Source organism: Gasterosteus aculeatus, chromosome 18 (assembly GCF_964276395.1).
Source record: "Gasterosteus aculeatus chromosome 18, fGasAcu3.hap1.1, whole genome shotgun sequence".
Taxonomy (NCBI): domain Eukaryota; kingdom Metazoa; phylum Chordata; class Actinopteri; order Perciformes; family Gasterosteidae; genus Gasterosteus; species Gasterosteus aculeatus.
Genome location: NC_135706.1, coordinates 13,726,250 through 13,748,913, shown reverse-complemented (window position 1 = coordinate 13,748,913; position 22,664 = coordinate 13,726,250). Strand labels below are relative to the sequence as shown.

Genomic DNA, 22,664 nt, shown 5'->3' with positions numbered 1-22,664 from the left:
GCTTTTAGAGCGCGTTGTTTCTTCGATGATTCTGTAACAACATTTTCTGCATTATAATCGCGAATAAAATGGCCGTTTTTCTACTTATACATGTCTCGTGATGTGTTTCATAGTTTCAGGTCTCAAAATAGAAGTTGGATACACATTAAAAACATTTAAAGGCCTTTTGGCTGTAGGGGGGCAGATGTGAATACATTTGTGGATCTGTGTGCACTCATTCATGTTGAGACTGATTTGAGCACATGTGGTTTCGTTAAAGTGATATTTGTCCAACAGACGCATCGTTTCATATTCCAGACATCGTAAAGACATTTGGTCCCCGTCACACTTTTGACTTCCTCAGTCTTCTTCGGGTCCTTGTTGGTTCGCTTGTAAGTCGGCAACACAAGTGCATGATGGGAAAGAACTTGAGACTCGACGTGAGTCTTAGTGCAGTTTGTTTGTTGCTGCATCAGATCAGAGAAATAAATGTAGAGATGTGACTTTAAGTTAAGCAACAAGTGATGTTTGATGAAACAGAAGAACAAGGAAATGACTTTACAACAAAAAGAGGAAGTAGATTCATCATTTGTCTTTAAGACGGAAGAAGCAGAGAGACGAGAGACGGAGAGGAACCATGGCTGAATTCAGAGGGATTCAAACCTCTTTGTTGCTGATTCTGATGCTTCAGTTTACAGGTAAGAACACATAGAATGTGTGTATGACTACAGAAACACTAGAAAGATCATTTACTAATATAATCATGTTATTTATGAGCAAAGCTTCATTTAAAGACGACACACAAGTCGTCTGTTTGTTTCCATCCAGGTGAATCGTGAGTTTAATGAACTCTTAGAAACCAACAATGAGGCACATTTGTAAACTGTTGTTGTGTCTAAAATGATCTTCATACTGACACTAAAAGTCCTGTTTTATTTCTCCTTGTTCCTTTTACTTCTCTCTCATCTTCTTAGAAGCAGCAACAGAACAACGTCTCACTGTCAGAGATGGAGATGAAGTCACTTTGCCTTGTAACAGTGTGACTGAGGACCAGAACAACTGTGACTCTACTGAGTGGCTCTTCTATCGTTCAAGAAGCACACCAGCAGTAGTTCTGGTTAAAAACGGGCAGATTGATGATGAAGCCAAAGCTGAATCAGACAGACTGAGTGTTTCACAGAACTGTTCTCTGGTTATGAAGAAGGTCACACGTGGAGATGTTTGTCGTTATGTCTGCAAACAGGTCAGACCAGGAGGACATGAAGATGCTGAGGTTCTTCTGTCTGTTGTTTCCAGTGAGTATTTACATCATAATGTTTATAAACATTTAGATTAATATTGTAGGATATTAGAAATAAATTGACGACCCGGTTCAGAAAAATAATAGGATGCATATAGTGTACACCAGAATACAGCCATGATTGTGAAACTGTGTAATCAATAAAGTAATGACAATATTGTAAAACCACTGTAAATCTGCAACTGTAATAGAATGATATCAATGTACAGTTATGATTGTATTTGATGTAATGCAATCAACTGGAATGCATGCATGTAATACTTGCACAAAAACTGATATTGACTAAGGGTCATTCGGAATCCGAGTTACATTGAACTCACCAGAAGACTCCCAGAGGTGTGGACACTGACTTTCACACCTTTAAGCATTGTTATAAATACCTGTAGGAACCATTGTTCTCGAGTTCGCTGGTGGAGGCGACAGACGGGCACTAGGGGGGGTCAAAGGACTGACCTGGGGCCTTACACTTTAAACCCATGGCTTTTACATTTTGCCCGGGGAGCAATTAGGGGTTAGGTGTCTTGCTCAGGGACACTTCGACTTGAGACGTGGGGCAGCCGGGACTCGAACCACCAACCTTGCGGTTCCCAGCGCACCCGCTCTACCCCCTGCACCACGACCACCCTTAATAATGATTTCAGTACTTAAGTTCCTCTTCTTTCTCTCATAATGTCTCCGTCTCCACCAGTGACTGAAGAGACGAACAGAGACGAGGTGACGTTAAGATGCTCTGTGTGGACGTATGAACGATGTCCACGCACAGTGAAGTGGATGAATGGTGGTCAAGATGTGGACAAAGACAAAGAAGTGAAGACATCACAGTCTCTCTGCTTTGCCTCTATGTCCTTTAAGACTTCTCACTTCTTTTACACATCAAGCTTCACTTCATTGAAGTGTGAAGTGACCGATGGAGACAAACTGATGCAGTTTTCTCCCTCGGGTGATAAAACAGGTGAAGTTTCATTTATTTAGTTGTGTTGTTTTCATTTGTTCAGGTGAAGACACAACAACAACAACAACCACTGAGGACACAAAAGCAGGAGACACAACGACAACATTCAGAGAAGCTTTAGCAGAACCACAAAGTAGAGACTCTACGTGTTTGTGTCTTCATGTAGAATCTCTCTTCCTCTCAGTATTTTCATCCTCTCACATTTAATGATTTAATACATTTGTTTTCAGTGGTCTTTTTTTATTTAAATTCTTTGAGACAAAAAATACGTTTTCTCTGTAGTTTAAGACTTGAATGTTTATAAATGTCTTTTTAGAGCTTTTCTGGTGAGTTTTACCAAACATTTAAGTTTTTTATGTAACTAAATATGAGTAAAGTAGATATTTAAGACTAAATGCACATAAATATGTGTGTGATGTCGTTGCAGGCGGGTGGAGGCTCGTCTCTGTGTCCGTTGGATTAGCAGCACTCATAATAATACTTGTAGTCGTCAACATGTGGATTAGAATTAAAGGTGAAGAAGCTGAAGACATTTTGATGAGAGACGTCTTTTGCTGGTGAAACTAAAGCGACTCTTTCTTTTGTCTCCAGAGAGGAAAACACAGACGGAAGAAAACGCTGTGAGTCTTTAACAAGTTAACAATGAAACGCTTCATCACTTCATGACGTTCTTATCTGCAGTATTTCTTCACTCCAACACGAGTCGCTTTAGAGCTTCTAGCAGCTAACGGTGCTAACGGCCCACCAATGCTAGCAGAGCTAACACTTAGCGACTGAGCTCACAGTGTCCACATGAGGGGGAACCGCAGGGTGGATGCTACATGGAGGGTGGAGCACGTCAGAGAGGTGGGGGTGTAAAGTGTGGCTTTGATTGTGTTGTTTCTCACAGGTGCGTTATGATGCAGAAGATGACACAGTGAACTATGAAAACATGAGACCTGCTGGTGGAGTTTGAGCAACACGTCTGCAGATCAGATTAGATTCATTCAGCATTCACATGTTTGTTGGGATGTGTTTGTGTTTCAGTAACTTGTCTTTATAACATGTGATAACAATAAATAAAGACAGCGTCATGCTACACTGTGCTGTGTGATTCCTCCATGTAGTAAGAGCTTCATGGTGGTCATTGAATGTCCTCCCTCTTCTTAAAGTATAACAGGGTTTTGTCACACTCACCTGCCAGCTCGATCTTCCACACCTGCCCCGCATCCACAATCAGTCACTCTCCTGCCTTCCACACCTGCTTCGCATTCACAATCAGCCCCGCTACATAAGCACTGCACACCCAGCCTGTCATTGCCAGATTGTTCTTCGCGTCATGCAAGTCTCTCCAGCACTCTACCTTGGACTGATCTCCCGGTTTCAACCCTGCCTGTTCCCGACCCGTTCGTCTGTCTCCGCCCCGGTGAGCACCTCATCCTTCTGTCCCCGACCACGAGTCCTGCCTGAGCGCCTCGGGTTTCTGTTGCCTGCTCCTTGGACTGCCTGGCGCTTCTGCCCTTGTGCTCCGGATCCCCGACCGGCCCAGCGATCGCACCAGCTGTCTCCCGGCATGTCCTCCCCGATCCTGAGGACCGCACTCTGCTCTGCCTCTCATTGAGCCCGAACGCCTGCTGTGAGGCCGTGTTCAATAAAAGCGTTAACCAAACACTCCGTGCCGTTGTGCTGCATTTGGCTCCGCCACACCCCCGTGTCAGGTTTATTAACCTCCAACAATACTAATCTGATCAATACCATTTGAAACCAACAAAAGCTATTATATGATATCCTAATATCTAAACAACAAATAAAACATTCATTCATGCATGTGTGTGTGTGATAAGGAGGGGAGCTAGCTGGAAGCTAAGCTACTGACCACATGTCAGGTCACGCGTGGCTACGAGCTAGCAGAGGAGGTGCTGCTAGCAGGCTGTTTGTCTGAATCCTTCATCCTGGACAGAGTTTGAAGACGAGGAGCTCACAGTCCACAGCAGATCTCAGGCCTGTTTCACCAAGAGAGACAACTCACAGCTGGGTGCGAGGACATATTCCATGCGGGGGGTTTTATGTTGTATGTCCTGCAGCATAATTGCATTCACAAGTCAGCCTTGCTTTTATAGGAGAATAGTGAAAGAAGAAAGTGACAAAGGAATATTTATTGTTTATAGAAATGGAGGAAAAACAGATGGATGGAGGGAGATGCGATGCGTTTATCTGTGAATGTACTAAATAACCTGCAGACACATGGTCCTCTGCCTCAGACACACGGTCCCCTGTCTCAAGACACACGGTCCTCTGTCTCAGACACATGGTCCTCTGCCTCAGACACATGGTCCCCTGTCTCAGACACATGGTCCTCTGCCTCAGACAGACCGTCCTCTGTCTCAGACACATGGTCCTCTGCCTCAGACAGACCGTCCTCTGCCTCAGACACATGGTCCCCTGTCTCAAGACACACGGTCCTCTGCCCCAGACACCTGGTCATTTGCCTCAGACACATGGTCCTCTGCCTCAGACACATGGTCCTCTGCCTCAGACACACGGTCCTCTGCCTCAGACGCATGGTCCTCTGCCTCAGACACATGGTCCCCTGTCTCAAGACACACGGTCCTCTGCCTCAGACACACGGTCCTCTGCCTCAGACAGACCGTCCTCTGCCTCAGACACACGGTCCTCTGCCTCAAGACACACGGTCCTCTGCCCCAGACACATGGTCATTTGCCTCAGACACATGGTCCTCTGTCTCAGACACACGGTCCTCTGCCTCAGACACATGGTCCTCTGCCTCAGACACATGGTCCCCTGTCTCAGACACACGGTCCTCTGCCTCAGACACACGGTCCTCTGGCTCAGACACATGGTCCCCTGTCTCAGACACACGATCCTCTGCCTCAGACACATGGTCCTCTGCATCAGACAGACCGTCTTCTGCCTCAGACACACGGTCCTCTGCCTCAGACACATAGTCCTCTGCCTCAGACACATGGTCCCCTGTCTCAGACACATGGTCCTCTGCCTCTGGCAGACCGTCCTCTGCCTCAGACACATGGTCCTCTGGCTCAGACAGACCGTCCTCTGCCTCAGACACACAGTCCTCTGCCTCAGACAGACCGTCCTCTGCCTCAACAAGGTCCTCTGCCTCAGACAGACCGTCCTCTGCCTCAGACACATGGTCCTCTGCCTCAGACAGACGTCCTCTGCCTCAGACACATGGTCCTCTGCCTCAGACACATGGTCCCCTGCCTCAGACACATGGTCCCCTGCCTCAGACACATGGTCCTCTGTCTCAGACACATTGTCTGGGGGGGGGTAGGAGTCTGTGTTCGCTGGTCGGCGAAACTGCCGTGCACGGTAAAAGGACAAGAAAAACGCCTGGTGACGCGTGGGGAATATGTCATAGGAGCATAATTAGGAGAAACTCCGGTCAGTTTTCAAAATAAAACGTTTTTCGAAGCCGCGGATGAAGCCCCGTCTAGCGGCTCGGCTCGCGGTCGGTCGGCACGCATGTTCCCGTTAGGAGTCTCTTCTCAAGGCACATTTAAAACAATAAACTCACGCGTCGCTAAAGTCAGCAAGTTGTTCACAGATTCAGATCTTCTCTCGGTGACCGCAGCGGTGTTGACAACCAACTTCAACCGTTATCAGCCATAATTTAACCAAAACAGGCGCTCAGCGAGCCGGACGAGCCATTTTGGTCTTAATGTGCGGCCGCTTACGAGGCGCAGGGACCGTCTGCAAAGTACGAAGCGTAAATAACCCAGTACAGAAATATTCAATACCTCCACTGTTATGAAGCACCACCAACATCATACCACATGGACATGAGGTTGTACTTGTTGTACTACACCTTTTACTTGTATAGAAATGGCTTTTGGGTGATTTGTTATGAATATTATTCAATATGTATGGCAAATAATGTTCAATAACTCCACTGAATGAATTGTATCTAGTTCAACCGAAAAGCAAACCGTATATTCTCAATTTCCCAACAACAAAAATTGTGGATACTTAAATTGCTGAGTGGTAAGTAACTTTGGGAAACCACTGGCCACAGTGACCGGTGAGCAAAAGTGTTACCGCCCCGCCCTGCTTACAACCTGTGGAAGTACTTCTAGTCCATGACAACGCACAGAAATACTGTGTGTTTTTGTTCATTGTACGTTTTAACTGTGTGATCTTTTTTGTTGTGCTTTATCCCAAAGCAATCAGTAACCAATCTGTATGAATTATTCAATGAGTTTAAGAGTAATTTTGTCATTTACACTCCCTAAGACAAAATAATTTCACAGACATCCAGAAGAAGCTGTGGTGGAGGATGAGTTTGATGAAAAAGCAACAAGTGACGTATGAGAGACGAGAGGGACGAGGAAGCGACTCTTTATCAACAAGAGGAAGTAGATTCATCATTTGTCTTTAAGACGGAAGAAGCAGAGAGACGAGAGACGGAGAGGAACCATGGCTGAATTCAGAGGGATTCAAACCTCTTTGTTCCTGATTCTGATGCTTCAGTTTACAGGTAAGAACACATAGAATGTGTGTATGACTACAGAAACACTATAAAGATCATTTACTAATATATTCATGTTATTTATGAGCAAAGCTTCGTTTAAAGACGACACACAAGTCGTCTGTTTCCATCCAGGTGAATCGTGAGTTTAATGAACTCTTAGAAACCAACAACGAGGCACATTTGTAAACTGTTGTTGTGTCTAAAATGATCTTCAGACTGACACTAAAAGTCATGTTTTATTTCTCCTTGTTCCTTTTACTTCTCTCTCATCTTCTTAGAAGCAGCAAAAAGACAACGTCTCACTGTCAGAGATGGAGATGAAGTCACTTTGCCTTGTAACAGTGTGACTGAGGACCAGAACAACTGTGACTCTACTGAGTGGTTCTTCTATCGTTCAAGAAGCAGATCAGCAGTAGTTCTGGTTAGAAACGGGCAGATTGTTGAAGCCAAAGCTGAATCAGACAGACTGAGTGTTTCACAGAACTGTTCTCTGGTTATGAAGAAGGTCACATGTGGAGATGTTGGTCGTTATGTCTGCAGACAGTTCAGACCAGGAGGACAATATGAAGATGCTGAGGTTCTTCTGTCTGTTGTTTCCAGTGAGTATTTACATCATAATATTTATAAACATTTAGATTAATATAAAACATAATAATAATAATGATTTTAGTATTTAAGTTACTCGTCTTTCTCTCATAATGTCTCCGTCTCCACCAGTGACTGAAAAGACGAACAGAGACGAGGTGACGTTAAGATGCTCTGTGTGGACGTATGAACGATGTGAACACACAGTGAAGTGGATGAATGGTGGTCAAGATGTGGACAAAGACAAAGAAGTGAAGACATCACCGTCTCTCTGCTCCACCTCTCTGTCCTTTAAGACTTCTCACTTCTTTTACACATCAAGCTTCACTTCATTGAAGTGTGAAGTGACCGATGGAGACAAAGTGATGCAGTTTTCTCCCTCAGGTGATAAAACAGGTGAAAATATTCTGATGTCACTCAAATTTACCTTTTTAATGGATTTCATTTATTTAATTGTATTGTGTTCATTTGTTTAGGTAAAGACACAACAACAACAACAACAACAACTGAAGAGGACACAAAAGGAGGAGACACTACGAAAACTTCTATAATCAGAGAAGCTTCAGCAGAACCACAAAGTAGAGACTCTACATGTTTGTGTCTTCATGTATGTAACACCACACGTTTTCATTTACAACAGAACACAGAACATCTGCATTGTCTTTGCAGTTTGGGTCTACGTCCTTTCGGCCGTTGTTCTTGTTGCTCTCTTGATAATCATCGTGTTTGTCGTCAAATGGAAGATCAACAAAGGTGAGAGAGGAGATGAAACTCAAACACACTTTAAGAATATTGTGTTTCATTGTTTCAGCTTTAAACCAACGATTTGTCTTTTCAGGCAACACAACACGGACGAACAACAACGATGTGAGTTTAAAAAACTGATCCTCACTATTCTTCTCAATTTAATAGCTGAGATCAATATTAGAGTCTTGTAGTAATAAGTGATTGTGAGGAAGAGGAGAAAAGTGCTTAAAACGTATTAATTTAATTCCTTAATAAGCTAAAAACAGCATTACAGAATTCTGTCAGCGTGTGAGAGAACTGATCTGTGAGATGCTTCCTGTCCAGGTGCCGACCGCCCCCCCGGCTGCAGAAGCCCCTCTCACGGTGAGGTCACACGCTGCAGAGACACTGAGTAAACACATACGTTTGGCCACATCAGCGACAACTCATGTGGGCCCATGTTGTGTACCGGTGGAGCATTACGGCGAGCCGGAGCGCTAATTAGCAGTTAGCTCTGCTTGCTATTCCCACCACGCTTCCATTCCACACCGGTTAATAAGAGAAGAGAAGAGAATAACCGAATAGTTTGTCAACTGTACAAAACAGTCAGTTCAGCCTTGAGAGTGAGAGAATGTGCACCAAATATAAAAAGAGAAGTTAGATGATGCAACAGGAGAAAAAGCGGAAGACCAACCCTCCCCCCTAAAGAAACCCTTCTGTCTGCTGTTAGGATGTGTCCATGTCCCTGAGCGGCCATGCTGTCTCCTCCATGCAGGCCGGTCCTGAAGACGGTGTGTCCTACGCCACCATCAGCTACACCCAGAAGGCCGACAGTAAAGCCCAGGTGAGCTCTCTGATTGGTTACCATGACCACACACACGTTGTGTTGCACTGATACATTGTGCGCTGTGTTGTTTTGTGTCCTGTGCTGTAAAGTCTGATGATGATGATGATGATGACTGTGCGACACCACTGAAGCTGCTCTGCGCGTCGCACTACATCGTCGTTGTGCGTTGCGTCACCTCGTCCTGTTGTGTAAATCACGTTGTGCGGTTTCCTGTCAGGGTCGGAGTAACCATGGCGATGATGCGGTGACCTACTCGACCGTGAAAGCTTCCTCCGCTGATCCCAGCAACGTCTACGCCAGCATCACCTGACCACACAAACCCAACTAATGTCTGCTTCTCTCTCTATCGAGGGTAAATATGCAGTAAATGTGGACAATATATTACACATTGAGCTTGATGAACCTGCTGTCAGGCCCTTCATGGTGCTCAGAGGTTGAAGTGCTTAAGTATGTTGCCTTCTTTGTTGCTAAAACACTTGCTGCCTTTCTTTTATCCCTGAGAATAATGGATCAAAATAGAGCAATTTTGCAGATTTTCTCATGTTGTCTTTCTTCAAGTTTCTTCTTTTATAGTCTAATATGTAATAATTCTGCCATTTGCTTCTCCTTTTACCAGAATATTCCAAGCAGACGTACTGAACATCTGAAAATGTGAAAACTGAGAATGCAGTGTCTTACCGTGTTAGTGAGAGGGATTTGGTGCTGTGGGATATTAGAAATAAACTAATGACCCGATTCATGAATGAACTATTAATAAAATGCATTTAGTTTACACCAGAATACAGCCATGATTCTGGAACTATGTAATCAATAAAGAAACGTGAGTATTGTAAAACCACTGTAACCAATAGAATACCGACGTACAGCTATGACCGTATCCAATCTAATGTAATCAACAGAAATGCATGCATGTGATACTTGAGCACCACAAGTGATTTGACTGAGAGACGTTTGAAATCCAAGTTTCATTGACTCACCAACTTTACCTCAATCACCACAGAAGAGCCTGTTGTTTGAAAACCGAATGCTGTATAGTTTATCATAGAACATTTAGGTGTACGTACCGATGAGACTGGGAAGTTGTGATTTACCACCGCTGGCACGTCGGATGTGTATTCGTCCTCGTTCTTGGAGTCGCGCTGGGACTGAAGAGCAACCTTCTCCCCCGTCGGCTATAACGCCCTCCTCCAAACGTCCCTTATTTTTCTGTATTGAAGGCGGCAACGCTAGACATAATCCTCAGCATTTACATTACATTACATTACTGTGGTGGCGGGGCGTGGTTAGCGCAGCTGCAGGGGGGAGAGCGGGGGAGTGGTTCAGGAGACGGTGCCGGTAGGTGAGGAGGAAGCACAGGTGGAAATAATCTGCACTGATTGTCTCTCTGGTAAAAACAGTGAGCCGGATCTGGACGGTAACAGGAGCTGAGCAGAGCTGAGCAACAGCGCGACGAGCGGCCTCAATCCTGCCCACTGACCCCTTACAAAATAAAAGACGTATTGCTCTCAACGTGTGTCCGTGCGTCCTTACGGAACCCGACGGTGGCAGCGCGATCACGGCTACAATTACATTACAGGTCATTTAGCAGACGCTTTTATCCAAAGCGACCTACATTACATTTTTAACCCATGGCTCTTTTACATTTTTGCCCAGGGAGCAATTAGAGGTTAGGTGTCTTGCTCAGGGACACTTTCGACATGGAACATGAGGCAGTCAGGACTCGAACCACCAACCTTGTGCTTCCCAGCACACCCTCTCTAGCCCCTGCGCCACGACGATGTTACATAGTAACGTAACATCGTAGAAAAGAGAAAACTTTCCAGCTGGCCGTAGCAGGAGCACCTGGCACTGGGATTCCAGGGCACCAGGATGCCAAGCTTTCACACCTCCCAGTTGCGCTACACGTGGCCAAGAGTTGGTACTAGAATCCCCAGGATGCCGCTCGTCCCCGAGTCCATTCGAGACCCATTCCACATTCCACTCGCCCTCAGTCCCTCAAAGTATACCACTGGTACATCCGCTCGGATCTCAAAGATCTTCAAGCCGCTCATCACACCTCACACATTTTTTGGGGGTTGCCCGTGCCCGGGTGCCACGGCGGATCCCCACAACCCATCCGACCGCCACACGTATCAACTTACAAATCCTATCGCTCACATCTCGCAAATAAAACTGTTAAACAGTTCAGTTGGTGCGCGTGGACCTTGCTAGTGAAATTGTCTCTGGTGTTAAATCCAGATGCTTGATGTCAGTGTGAACTTCACACCTGCTCATGTCCGCCTTAAGTGCATAAAAGAAGCAACAAGTGACGTATGAGAGATGAGAGGGACGAGGAAGTGACTCTTTATCAACAAGAGGAAGTAGATTCATCCTTTGTCTTTAAGACGGAAGAAGCAGAGAGACGAGAGACGGAGAGGAACCATGGCTGAATTCAGAGGGATTCAAACCTCTTTGTTCCTGATTCTGATGCTTCAGTTTACAGGTAAGAACACATAGAATGTGTGTATGACTACAGAAACACTAGAAAGATCATTTACTAATATATTCATGTTATTTATGAGCAAAGCTTCATTTAAAGACGACACACAAGTCGTCTGTTTGTTTCCATCCAGGTGAATCGTGAGTTTGATGAACTCTTAGAAACCAACAATGAGGCACATTTGTAAACTGTTGTTGTGTCTAAAATGATCTTCACACTGACACTAAAAGTCATGTTTTATTTCTCCTTGTTCCTTTTACTTCTCTCTCATCTTCTTAGAAGCAGCAACAGAACAACGTCTCACTGTCAGAGATGGAGATGAAGTCACTTTGCCTTGTAACAGTGTGACTGAGGACCAGAACAACTGTGACTCTACTGAGTGGTTCTTCTATCATTCAACAATCACACCAGTAACTCTTGTTACAAACGGGCAGATTGAAAAAGTCAAAGCTGAATCAGACAGACTGAGTGTTTCACAGAACTGTTCTCTGGTTATGAAGAAGGTCACACGTGAAGATGTTGGTCTTTATGTCTGCAGACAGTTCAGACCAGGAGGACGACATGAAGTTGCTCGGGTTCATCTGTCTGTTGTTTCCAGTGAGTATTTACATCATAATGTTTATAAACTGTCCTATCAGATTAATATGCTGAAACATTATAATAATAATGATTTTAGTATTTAAGTTCCTCTTCTTTCTCTCATAATGTCTCCGTCTCCACCAGTGACCGAAGAGACGAACAGAGACGAGGTGACGTTAAGATGCTCTGTGTGGACGAATGAACGATGTGAACACACAGTGAAGTGGATGAATGGTGGTCAAGATGTGGACAAAGACAAAGAAGTGAAGACATCACCGTCTCTCTGCTCCGCCTCTCTGTCCTTTAAGACTTCTCACTTCTTTTACACATCAAGCTTCACTTCATTGACGTGTGAAGTGACCGATGGAGACAAAGTGATGCAGTTTTCTCCCTCAGGTGATAAAACAGGTGAGAATATTCTGAAGTCACTTCAATTCTGTTTTTAGTGAATTGTAAGTTTCATTTATTTAGTTGTGTTGTTTTCATTTGTTCAGGTGAGGACACAACAACAACAACCACTGGGGACACAAAAGCAGGAGACACAACGACAACTTCAGCAATCAGAGAAGCTTCAGCAGAACCACAAAGTAGAGACTCTACGTGTTTGTGTCTTCATGTAGAATCTCTCTTCCTCTCAGTATTTTCATCCTCTCACATTTAATGATTTAATACATTTGTTTTCAGTGGTCTTTTTTTATTTAAATTCTTTGAGACAAAAAATACATTTTCTCTGTAGTTTAAGACTTGAATGTTCATAAATGTCTTTTTAGAGCTTTTCTGGTGAGTTTTACCAAACAAACAAGTTTTTTATGTAACTAAATATGAGTAAAGTAGATATTTAAGTCTACTAAATGCACATAAATATGTGTGTGATGTCGTTGCAGGCGGGTGGAGGCTCGTCTCTGTGTCCGTTGGATTAGCAGCACTCATAATAATACTTGTAGTCGTCAACATGTGGATTAGAATTAAAGGTGAAGAAGCTGAAGACATTTTGATGAGAGACGTCTTTTGCTGGTGAAACTAAAGCGACTCTTTCTTTTGTCTCCAGAGAGGAAAACACAGACGGAAGAAAACGCTGTGAGTCTTTAACAAGTTAACAATGAAACGCTTCATCGCTTCATGACGTTCTTATCTGCAGTATTTCTTTACTCCAACACGAGTCGCTTTAGAGCTTCTAGCAGCTAACGGTGCTAACGGCCCACCAATGCTAGCAGAGCTAACACTTAGCGACTGAGCTCACAGTGTCCACATGAGGGGGAACCGCAGGGTGGATGCTACATGGAGGGTGGAGCACGTCAGAGAGGTGGGGGTGTAAAGTGTGGCTTTGTGTTGTTTCTCACAGGTGCGTTATGATGCAGAAGACGACACAGTGAACTATGAAAACATGAGACCTGCTGGTGGAGTTTGAGCAACACGTCTGCAGATCAGATTCATTCAGCATTCACATGTTTGTTGGGATGTGTTTGTGTTTCAGTAACTTGTCTTTATAACATGTGATAACAATAAATAAAGAGCGTCATGCTACACTGTGCTGTGTGATTCCTCCATGTAGTAAGAGCTTCATGGTGGTCATTGAACGTCCTCCCTCTTCTGGTCTGCAGCCTCCCTCCTCTGGTCCACTTGTAGTAGTGAACCTCTCCTCTGATTGGTTGAACAGCTCTGTTCTCACTGAGCACTCACATGTTCACAAAGTCACCTGATAACGCACAGAAATATCAACACACTTCTGCAAAGGCAACAACACCTAAATGTAAAAATACTCCACTACAAGTAAGTAAAAGTACTTGTTGATGCTGGTGGATCAACGCACCAGTAGAACCTGTATTGTTGGAGCCCAACAGAAGCTAATTTGCTGCAAACGTTTACATCCGCAGCAGCTCTTAACACGTTTAACGTGTTCGCCAAGGCCGTCGTCACAGTGTTGTTACATGAAAGGAATGTGTAGTTATTAGCAAGTGGAATAAATCATTATTCATTTAAATAAAAACAGGAATAGAGTTTTTGTTGATTAATAGTAAAATGCACCGATACAGAAAACAGTTCTTTAAAACTACAGTTTTTTAAATCTTGATACTGATGAAAAATGTATAACGGTATAAATCAACAAACCATCTGTTGTATGTAATTACAATACTACATGTTTTCTCCACTGGGGGCCGATGCAGAGGCCACCGGGGCACTAGAGTCATCATCTCTAACCTGAAGGTCTTTATTTGATCTGTTTGTCAGAAGTGAAGTCATGTGACACCTGCTGGCGTGTTCCGCTCTGGAGGTGTTTCCAGTCTAAACGTTTAAGAAGTCATAAAAAGATGATGATGTCAGTTTCAGTGTCACAGCGCTTCCTCCCGGCCTGCTGGTTGGTGACATTTACTCCTGCAGACTAAACCGGCTCATCTAGAAGCTGCAGGTGTGCGTGTGCATGCGTACACGTATTTATGCTGATGTTTATTTGATGTGCATTTCTTTACTTCCGTGTATTAATACATGCATGTGTAGGATCTTTAATGCTGCACTTCCTCTCAGTGGAAGTTGGAGCGTCTCGCTGCTCAGGTGAGTCACCTGATGCTCAGAGGCCCAACCAGCGGTCTCTGCTAACGAGGGGGAGGAGCTCTGTGATCAAACACCTGTTGGCACTTTTCTCTTTGGTTTCCGTCCCGATGAACTCAAAGATTCACATTTAAAACAACCAGAAAATCAAGATGGACGTTGTGTTGATCTCACTATGTGTTGTTGTCTCTTTCTCCAACACACACACACACACACACACACACACTCACAGTGAAAAGTCGACGTTTATCTGAGTGTCTGTTAAATGCATCTAAAACCATCTGGGCTCAGGCTGCGTTCGGGGGTCACATGACCTCTTCACAGCAGCCATGACTCCAGCTCGCATGCAAAGTGGTGACTTCACACTCACTATGAGACAGAAATAGGAACCGACCACAATCAGAGAGCACGAGATGCTTTGATGCAAACATTTACCTGAACTGAACACGCTCTACTTCCTCCATCCTGTTCTACTTCACTCTGACATACAATGCACATTATTACACATAAAACTATGAACATTATCACTCGCTAAAATCCACGAGTTGAAATAAGAAGTTAATATCACACATGATTGGAACAGTAAACGGAGGAGGGCTGAGGGCATCGCGAGGAAGTGACGACAGGAAGTAGATGCTGCGTCCATGTTGAAGGAGCAGCGGGCGCTTTGAGGGCTGAGAGCGAGAGAGAGAAGCACGATGGCTGAACTCAGGTGGATTATGACGTCTTCGTTGGTGATGCTGCAGGTGTTGAGATGTACAGGTGAGTCTGCAGCTTCTGTTTAACGTCACCAGGAGTCTTCTGAAGCCTGTGAGACGCCATAAAGGAGACGCATTTACAAACACATCTACAATTATTACAACACTTTGTTATCACGGTGTGGTTCACTTCCTGTTGTATTTTGTAGTTTTCTGCCACTCGTGTCCCCGGGTAACTTCACTTCCTGCCTCGTCCCGTCATCCCCTGTGATCGTCTAATAGTTTCCACCTGTGTCCAATCACCTGCACCTCCCTTGTGTATTTAAGTCGTGTGTCTCTTGTGTCACTTGTTGGGTCATTGTCTGTCGTCGTGGATGCTCATAGTTTCATGCCTGCTGTTTTTCCCCTGGTTCCTGTGTGTTTTTGCCCCGTGGCCTTTGATTTTTCCTTTTTGACAATTAAAGTCTTTTGTTTCCGAGAAGTCTGCATCTGAGTCCTGCCTCCTCCACGCATCCTTGACATTTGTAGGAACTTTACCGTCATGTTTACTGTATTTTTCTGTATTTTTCAACAGTAACATCTGTAGAAACGTCATCCGTCACTGTCAGAGATGAAGATGAAGTCACGTTTCCTTGTGAGAGTGTGATTCATGATCAGAAGAAGTGTGACGGAACTACGTGGCTCTTTAGTAGTTCAAACAGTACAGTAACACTGTTTGAACTTGGGAAGTTTAAAGAAGGAGCCAACAACAGATTAAACAGACTGAGTGTAACAGAGGAATGTTCTCTGGTTATAAAGAAGGTCAAAGGTCAGGATGCTGGTCAATACACCTGCAGACAGTTTAAATCAGGAAAAGGATCACCAGTAGGGGAAGACGTTTATCAGCTGTCTGTTGTTGACGGTAAGTATTCTTACTTTATTGTTGGAACAATGTGCTGAAAGTTTAAAATAACAAAAGAGGAGGAGGGTGATGAGGTGAAGTTGAAGTGCTCTGTGGGCTGATGGACGGTGTGGACACACAGTGAAGTGGCTCAAAGAGGGAAGTCACACTGAAGTGATGACATCACACGTCTGTTCAGCCTCATTCAGCATTAAAAAAGATCATTATGAGTCACTGACATGTGAAGTGATTGATAGTCAAAGTGGAGAAAGTCATCAGTTCCCCTTCAGGCGTCCTCAGTCAGGTGAGAAGATGATGAGCTGCTTAAAGTCACATGTGGATGATCACTCAAAGGATTTGTTCATATTTCACCTCTTAAACCACATTGTTCTTTAATCATGACGTCAGATACTTGAGTTATTTTCTAACTGTACAGTTTGATTCACTTTGCTATTTTATTCATTCAGGTGATTCATCTATCAGAGATCATCTATTGATCATCTATCAGAGATCATCTATCGATCATCTATCAGAGATCATCTATCGATCATCTATCAGAGATCATCTATTGATCATCACCCTGTGACTGTGTCCCTCCTCTGTCTCAGCCTGGTGGTGGTCCCTGGTCTACGTCTCTGTGGGGGGTGCAGCTCTCGTGGCGATCACACTGGGAGTCGTCGCATGGAGGAGAACTAAAGGTGACGACGTCCACAGATGGAACTGCTACAAACAACACGTTTTAAATGATGAGCTCAACACGTCCTCTTTGTTTGTCTTTTCAGGGAACAAAACAAAGACGGATGACGACGCGGTGAGTTTAAAACATGAATAATTAAACTTCTAAACCATCATGAGCTCCACTAGCAGCTGAGTCACGTTGAACTGAGGGAGGAAAGAGGGAGTCAGCGGGTCTCTGAGCAGCCATCTTGTCTCCTCCTCTCTGCAGGACGACCCTAAAGGAGGCGTGGCCTACGCCTCCGTCAGCTTCACCAAGAACACCGCCGGCAGAGCCCAGGTGAGCTGAGCTGGACCAACGTGTCCCAGCGTCTCCTCAGCAAAGAGGACGTCTGTCCCCAGAGTGAGGACTCTACATGGTGAGTTTGGATTCATGAGTCTTCCTCTCTCCCTGCAGGCCGGCCTTCATCCCGATGAGGAGGAGGAAGGTGGCGCAGTGACCTACACCACCCTGAAGCCCCCCGGTCCCTCCGCTGCAGCTGACCCCGCCGCCCTCTACGCCACCGTCACCAAACCAGCCAGATAAGAGGTCACATGACTGTCTGTAGCCCGATGGAGACGTTTAGGATCAGCGCAGGCTGCGTCATGAAGACGTGTGGACGTTTGCTGTGATGCATTATGGGAGTTTAGGAAAGCAGACGCTTAGAGACACGTGCATCCGTTATACTGCGTCCCTGCATGCACACGATGACGGCTTCAGGGCTTCTTGTCATTTATTTTGTCACCATTTAAGTGAATGTTGCTGTTTTAGTTTGCTGAATGTGATTGTGTCGTGTTTTACTGAGTAAAGTTTTCAGCTTACTGGAATAAAAATTATTTTCCTTGTGTGGTTTTAACCCCATTTTGAGCTTTATGCTTTATTCTTTTTCAGCATTTTTAATTTCAAATAAAGGTTGAATGAAAAGTCGATTGTAAGCTTCATTAAAATGTCCAACAGAATACCAGCGTCTCTGCTCTTTGTCTCCAGAGAGGCACCAGAGGTCCTTCTCAGCTGCTTTAAAGCACAAACTGCCCACAAGCAAACAACCACGTGTACAACAAGTGAACAGGACATGTTTACCTAGTATGCATTATTATTACTGTTGTTAACCCCGATCAGGACAAAGGGCTGTCAAACAGGGTGATTCTGCCTCACTGGCGCCTCCTACAGTTGAGGATGAGGGAATAACCTACAACATAAATGTGATGATGTAACCAGAGGTGTCAAAAGTATTCACATTCATTACTCAAGTACAAGTGTAGATACTCGGGTTTAAAAAGACTTCTGTAGAAGTAGAACTATCAACTCAAGCGTTCTACTTAAGTAAAAGTATAAAAGTACTGGTTTCAAAACTACTTAAAGTATAAAAGTAAAAGTAATGTAAGGGGGAAATAATTCCTTTAAGCACAAACTCTTTATGTGTCACTTCGCTCACAGAACATGTCAGTCTGTTACAATATGACCGGAAGGCGCCTTCAGATCACGTGAGCTGCTGTAGTACTATTAGTAGTAGTATTATTATTACGGCTGCATCTTCTATTGTTTGACTGTGTTATTTGTTTTGTTCCCAAAAGGCTGAATATTATTTGGAGAAAGCCGTCGGTAAACATTTATTTCTGATTTAAAGTAAAAGCGTGTTCTCTCGTCTACCTGCATGTCTCGTATCGTTGCTGAGGTACAACACCTCCTGGTGTCCACAGGGGGGCGCTCTCGTGCTTCTCTTCTTAAGACAGAGGCCCAGAGTCCAAACTACACCCGATGTCTCCTTCTTCCCTCCTTCACCCACAGCTGATTTAAGGCGGAGGACCAGAGGCTGAAGCCAGGAGGCGTAGTGGGTCCGTCAGTGCCGACCCCGGGGAACCAGACCCTGGCACCGGCCCCGAGGCCTGGAGCTTATGACCCCCCCCGTAGCCTAAACTCTCCTCACCAACCCGCACTGTGTGTTGTGCCCCAGGTCACCTGACCGGGCTCCATATCACAGGTAAACCTAGATCCTACCAGGGCACCAGGGGGGACACGCTGCACTCCTGGCCGGCCCAAGAGGCCCCGACTGGGTCGCCTGCTGGGACAGTGTCTCGTTTTATAATGTTATTATAATTATGAGTATTTCACATGTGATCCACGGCACTATGGGGTCGTTACGTCGAGGCGGATTCTGATATAGAGGCGTTCAGTCGTCATCCAGTACACACACCTTTGACTTCCTCACTCTTCTTCTTCTGTTTCACTCTGGGACTGAACACGATGGGCCCTTGATGGTTCGCCTGTATGGCGGCGGCACTGATGCATCATGGGAAAGGACTCTTGACCTTGAGACTCTGCGTCTTAGTGCAGTTTGTTTGTTGCTCCATCAGATCAGATCATCGAATGAAGAAAGGTGAAACTTTAAGTTCTGAGAGTTCTGGAAACAGTTTGAACCCAAAAGGGTTAAATTGTCTGTCAGTGTGAACTTCACACCTGCTCATGTTCGCCTTAAGGGCATAAAACAAGCAACAAGTGACGTATGAGAGACGAGAGGGACGAGGAAGTGACTCTTTATCAACAAGAGGAAGTAGATTCATCATTTGTCTTTAAGACGGAAGAAGCAGAGAGACGAGAGACGGAGAGGAACCATGGCTGAATTCAGAGGGATTCAAACCTCTTTGCTGCTGATTCTGATGCTTCAGTTTACAGGTAAGAACACATAGAATGTGTGTATGACTACAGAAACACTAGAAAGATCATTTACTAATATATTCATGTTATTTATGAGCAAAGCTTCATTTAAAGACGACACACAAGTCGTCTGTTTGTTTCCATCCAGGTGAATCGTGAGTTTAATGAACTCTTAGAAACCAACAATGTGGCACATTTGTAAACTGTTGTTGTGTCTAAAATGATCTTCACACTGACACTAAAAGTCATGTTTTATTTCTCCTTGTTCCTTTTACTTCTCTCTCATCTTCTTAGAAGCAGCAACAGAACAACGTCTCACTGTCAGAGATGGAGATGAAGTCACTTTGCCTTGTAACAGTGTGACTGAGGACCAGAACAACTGTGACTCTACTGTGTGGCTCTTCACTTATTCAAGAAGCACACAAGCAGTAGTTCTGGTTAGAAACGGGCAGATTGATGAAGCCAAAGCTGAATCAGACAGACTGAGTGTTTCACAGAACTGTTCTCTGGTTATGAAGAAGGTCACACATGGAGATGTTGGTCGTTATGTCTGCAGAGAGTTCAGACCAGGAGGACAACATAAAGATGCTGAGGTTCATCTGTCTGTTGTTTCCAGTGAGTATTTACATCATAATGTTTATAAACTGTCGTGTCAGATTAATATGCTGAAACATTACAATAATAATGATTTCAGTATTTAAGTTACTCGTCTTTCTCTCATAATGTCTCCGTCTCCACCAGTGACTGAAGAGACGAACAGAGACAAGGTGACGTTAAGATGCTCTGTGTGGACGTATGAACGATGTGAACACACAGTGAAGTGGATGAATGGTGGTCAACATGTGGACAAAGACAACGAAGAAGTGAAGACATCACCGTCTCTCTGCTTCGCCTCTCTGTCCTTTAAGACTTCTCACTTCTTTTACACATCAAGCTTCACTTCATTGAAGTGTGAAGTGACCGATGGAGACAAAGTGATGCAGTTTTCTCCCTCAGGTGATAAAACAGGTGAGAATATTTTGATGTTACTCAAATTTACCTTTTTAATGGATTTCATTTATTTAATTGTATTGTGTTCATTTGTTCAGGTGAAGACACAACAACAACAACAACAACAACAACAACAACTGAAGAGGACACAAAAGGAGGAGACACTACGAAAACATGTTTGTTTCTTCATGCATGTAACACCACACATTTTCATTTACAACAGAACACACAACATCTGTATTGTCTTTGCAGTTTGGGTCTACGTCCTTTCGGCCGTTGTTCTTGTTGCTCTCTTGATAATCATCGTGTTTGTCGTCAAATGGAAGATCAACAAAGGTGAGAGAGGAGATGAAACTCAAACACACTTTAAGAATATTGTGTTTCATTGTTTCAGCTTTAAACCAACGGTTTGTCTTTTCAGGCAACACAACACGGACGAACAACAACGATGTGAGTTTAAAAAACTGATCCTCACTATTCTTCTCAATTTAATAGCTGAGATCAATATTAGAGTCTAAGTAGTAATAAGTGATCGTGAGGAGAAGCAGAAAAGTGGCTTAAAACGTATTCATTTAATTCCTTAATAAGCTAAAAACAGCATTACAGAATTCTGTCAGCGTGTGAGAGAACTGATCTGTGAGATGCTTCCTGTCCAGGTGCCGACCGCCCCCCCGGCTGCAGAAGCCCCTCTCACGGTGAGGTCACACGCTGCAGAGACACTGAGTAAACACATACGTTTGGCCACATCAGCGACAACTCATGTGGGCCCATGTTGTGTACCGGTGGAGCATTACGGCGAGCCGGAGCGCTAATTAGCAGTTAGCTCTGCTCGCTTGCTCGCTAGCTTGCTATTCCCACCACGCTTCCATTCCACACCGGTTAATAAGAGAAGAGAATAACCTAATAGTTCATCAACTGTACACAACAGTCAGTTCAGTTTTGAGAGAGAGAATGTGCACCAAATATAAAAAGAGAAGTTAGATGATGCAACAGGAGAAAAAGCGGAAGACCAACCCTCCCCCCTAAAGAAACCCTTCTGTCTGCTGTTAGGATGTGTCCATGTCCCTGAGCGGCCATGTTGTCTCCTCCATGCAGGCCGGTCCTGAAGACGGTGTGTCCTACGCCACCATCAGCTACACCCAGAAGGCCGACAGTAAAGCCCAGGTGAGCTCTCTGATTGGTTACCATGACCACACACACGTTGTGTTGCACTGAATGCATTGTGCGCTGTGTTGTTTTGTGTCCTGTGCTGTAAAGTCTGATGCTGATGATGATGATGATGATGATGATGATGATGACTGTGCTACACCACTGAAGCTGCTCTGCGCGTCGCACTACATCGTTGTTGTGCGTTGCGTCACCTCGTCCTGTTGTGTAAATCACGTTGTGCGGTTTCCTGTCAGGGTCGGAGTAACCATGGCGATGATGCGGTGACCTACTCGACCGTGAAAGCTTCCTCCGCTGATCCCAGCAACGTCTACGCCAGCATCACCTGACCACACAAACCCAACTAATGTCTGCTTCTCTCTCTATCGAGGGTAAATATGCAGTAAATGTGGACAATATATTACACATTGAGCTTGATGAACCTGCTGTCAGGCCCTTCATGGTGCTCAGAGGTTGAAGTGCTTAAGTATTTTGCCTTCTTTGTTGCTAAAAAACTTGCTGCCTTTCTTTTATCCCTGAGAATAATGGATCAAAATAGAGCAATTTTGCAGATTTTCTCACATTTCTTCTTTTATTGTTTGATATGAAAGGATTTTTCCATTTGCAGCTCCTTTTATCAGAATATTTCAGGGCAACGTGTTAAACTGAAAACTGTCAGAATTCAGTGTCTTACTGTGTTAGTAAGAGTGATTTGGTGCACACTAGAATTTAAAAAAGTAAGAAAGTCACAGGACATAGATACCATATATCTCTTTTAGAAGCTACACATTTAGTAGAAAGAGACACAGAGATGCATCAGGCTTAAAGTCGGTCAAATTTGTCTTCATTGATTATTGCATGAATTATTGGTCTGTACACAGGGATCCAATGTGTAACTATATGATCATTTAAATGCATTATGTCATGTGAATTGCCATAACAGTTTACGCGCCAGAGTCAAACTATAATTTAATATTGTGAAATGCTTATATTATATAACTTGAGGCTTGAAATGAGTTTTTTCCTCTAAACGCACTGTGATGTTTGTGATTTTTTTAAACTGCAAATAAACTGAACTAAAACTAAAGTAAACTCAT

At 44.2% G+C, this 22,664-nt stretch overlaps 2 protein-coding genes and 1 long non-coding RNA gene across 31 annotated transcripts; all 3 read left to right on the top strand.

Annotated features, from left to right (window-relative positions):
- The first annotated feature begins 535 nt into the window (after positions 1–535).
- Positions 536–22,654, top strand: LOC120814399 (uncharacterized). 16 transcript variants are annotated; one of them, XM_078093490.1, is made up of 9 exons: positions 536–677; positions 954–1,274; positions 12,081–12,332; positions 12,431–12,523; positions 20,674–20,757; positions 20,843–20,871; positions 21,078–21,116; positions 21,472–21,585; positions 21,825–22,654. In XM_078093490.1, the coding sequence occupies exons 1-9, from the start codon at positions 617–619 to the stop codon at positions 21,915–21,917; spliced, it is 1,086 nt and encodes a 361-aa protein (XP_077949616.1). In that variant the 5' UTR covers positions 536–616; the 3' UTR covers positions 21,918–22,654. The 16 variants fall into 16 exon arrangements, 15 of the variants coding, with proteins under 15 accessions (XP_077949616.1, XP_077949618.1, XP_077949620.1 ...); XM_078093492.1 differs by lacking the exon at positions 12,431–12,523 and adding an exon at positions 20,520–20,597 and having other exon boundaries at positions 12,081–12,344; XM_078093494.1 differs by having other exon boundaries at positions 12,081–12,344; positions 21,517–21,585.
- On the top strand, positions 6,583–10,387 carry LOC120808265 (uncharacterized). 14 transcript variants are annotated; one of them, XM_078093481.1, is made up of 10 exons: positions 6,583–6,726; positions 6,999–7,319; positions 7,438–7,701; positions 7,782–7,883; positions 7,975–8,058; positions 8,144–8,172; positions 8,377–8,415; positions 8,807–8,875; positions 9,096–9,230; positions 10,276–10,387. In XM_078093481.1, exons 1-9 carry the CDS (start codon positions 6,666–6,668, stop codon positions 9,186–9,188), a joined length of 1,062 nt encoding a protein of 353 aa, XP_077949607.1. In that variant the 5' UTR covers positions 6,583–6,665; the 3' UTR covers positions 9,189–9,230; positions 10,276–10,387. The 14 variants fall into 14 exon arrangements, with proteins under 14 accessions (XP_077949607.1, XP_077949598.1, XP_077949599.1 ...); XM_078093472.1 differs by having other exon boundaries at positions 8,762–8,875; XM_078093473.1 differs by having other exon boundaries at positions 8,762–8,875; positions 9,495–10,387.
- On the top strand, positions 16,620–17,733 carry LOC120813783 (uncharacterized). Its single transcript, XR_013453401.1, has 4 exons — positions 16,620–16,759; positions 16,844–16,872; positions 17,008–17,076; positions 17,194–17,733. It is a non-coding gene; the product is annotated as an uncharacterized LOC120813783 (long non-coding RNA).
- Positions 22,655–22,664: the final 10 nt, after the last annotated feature.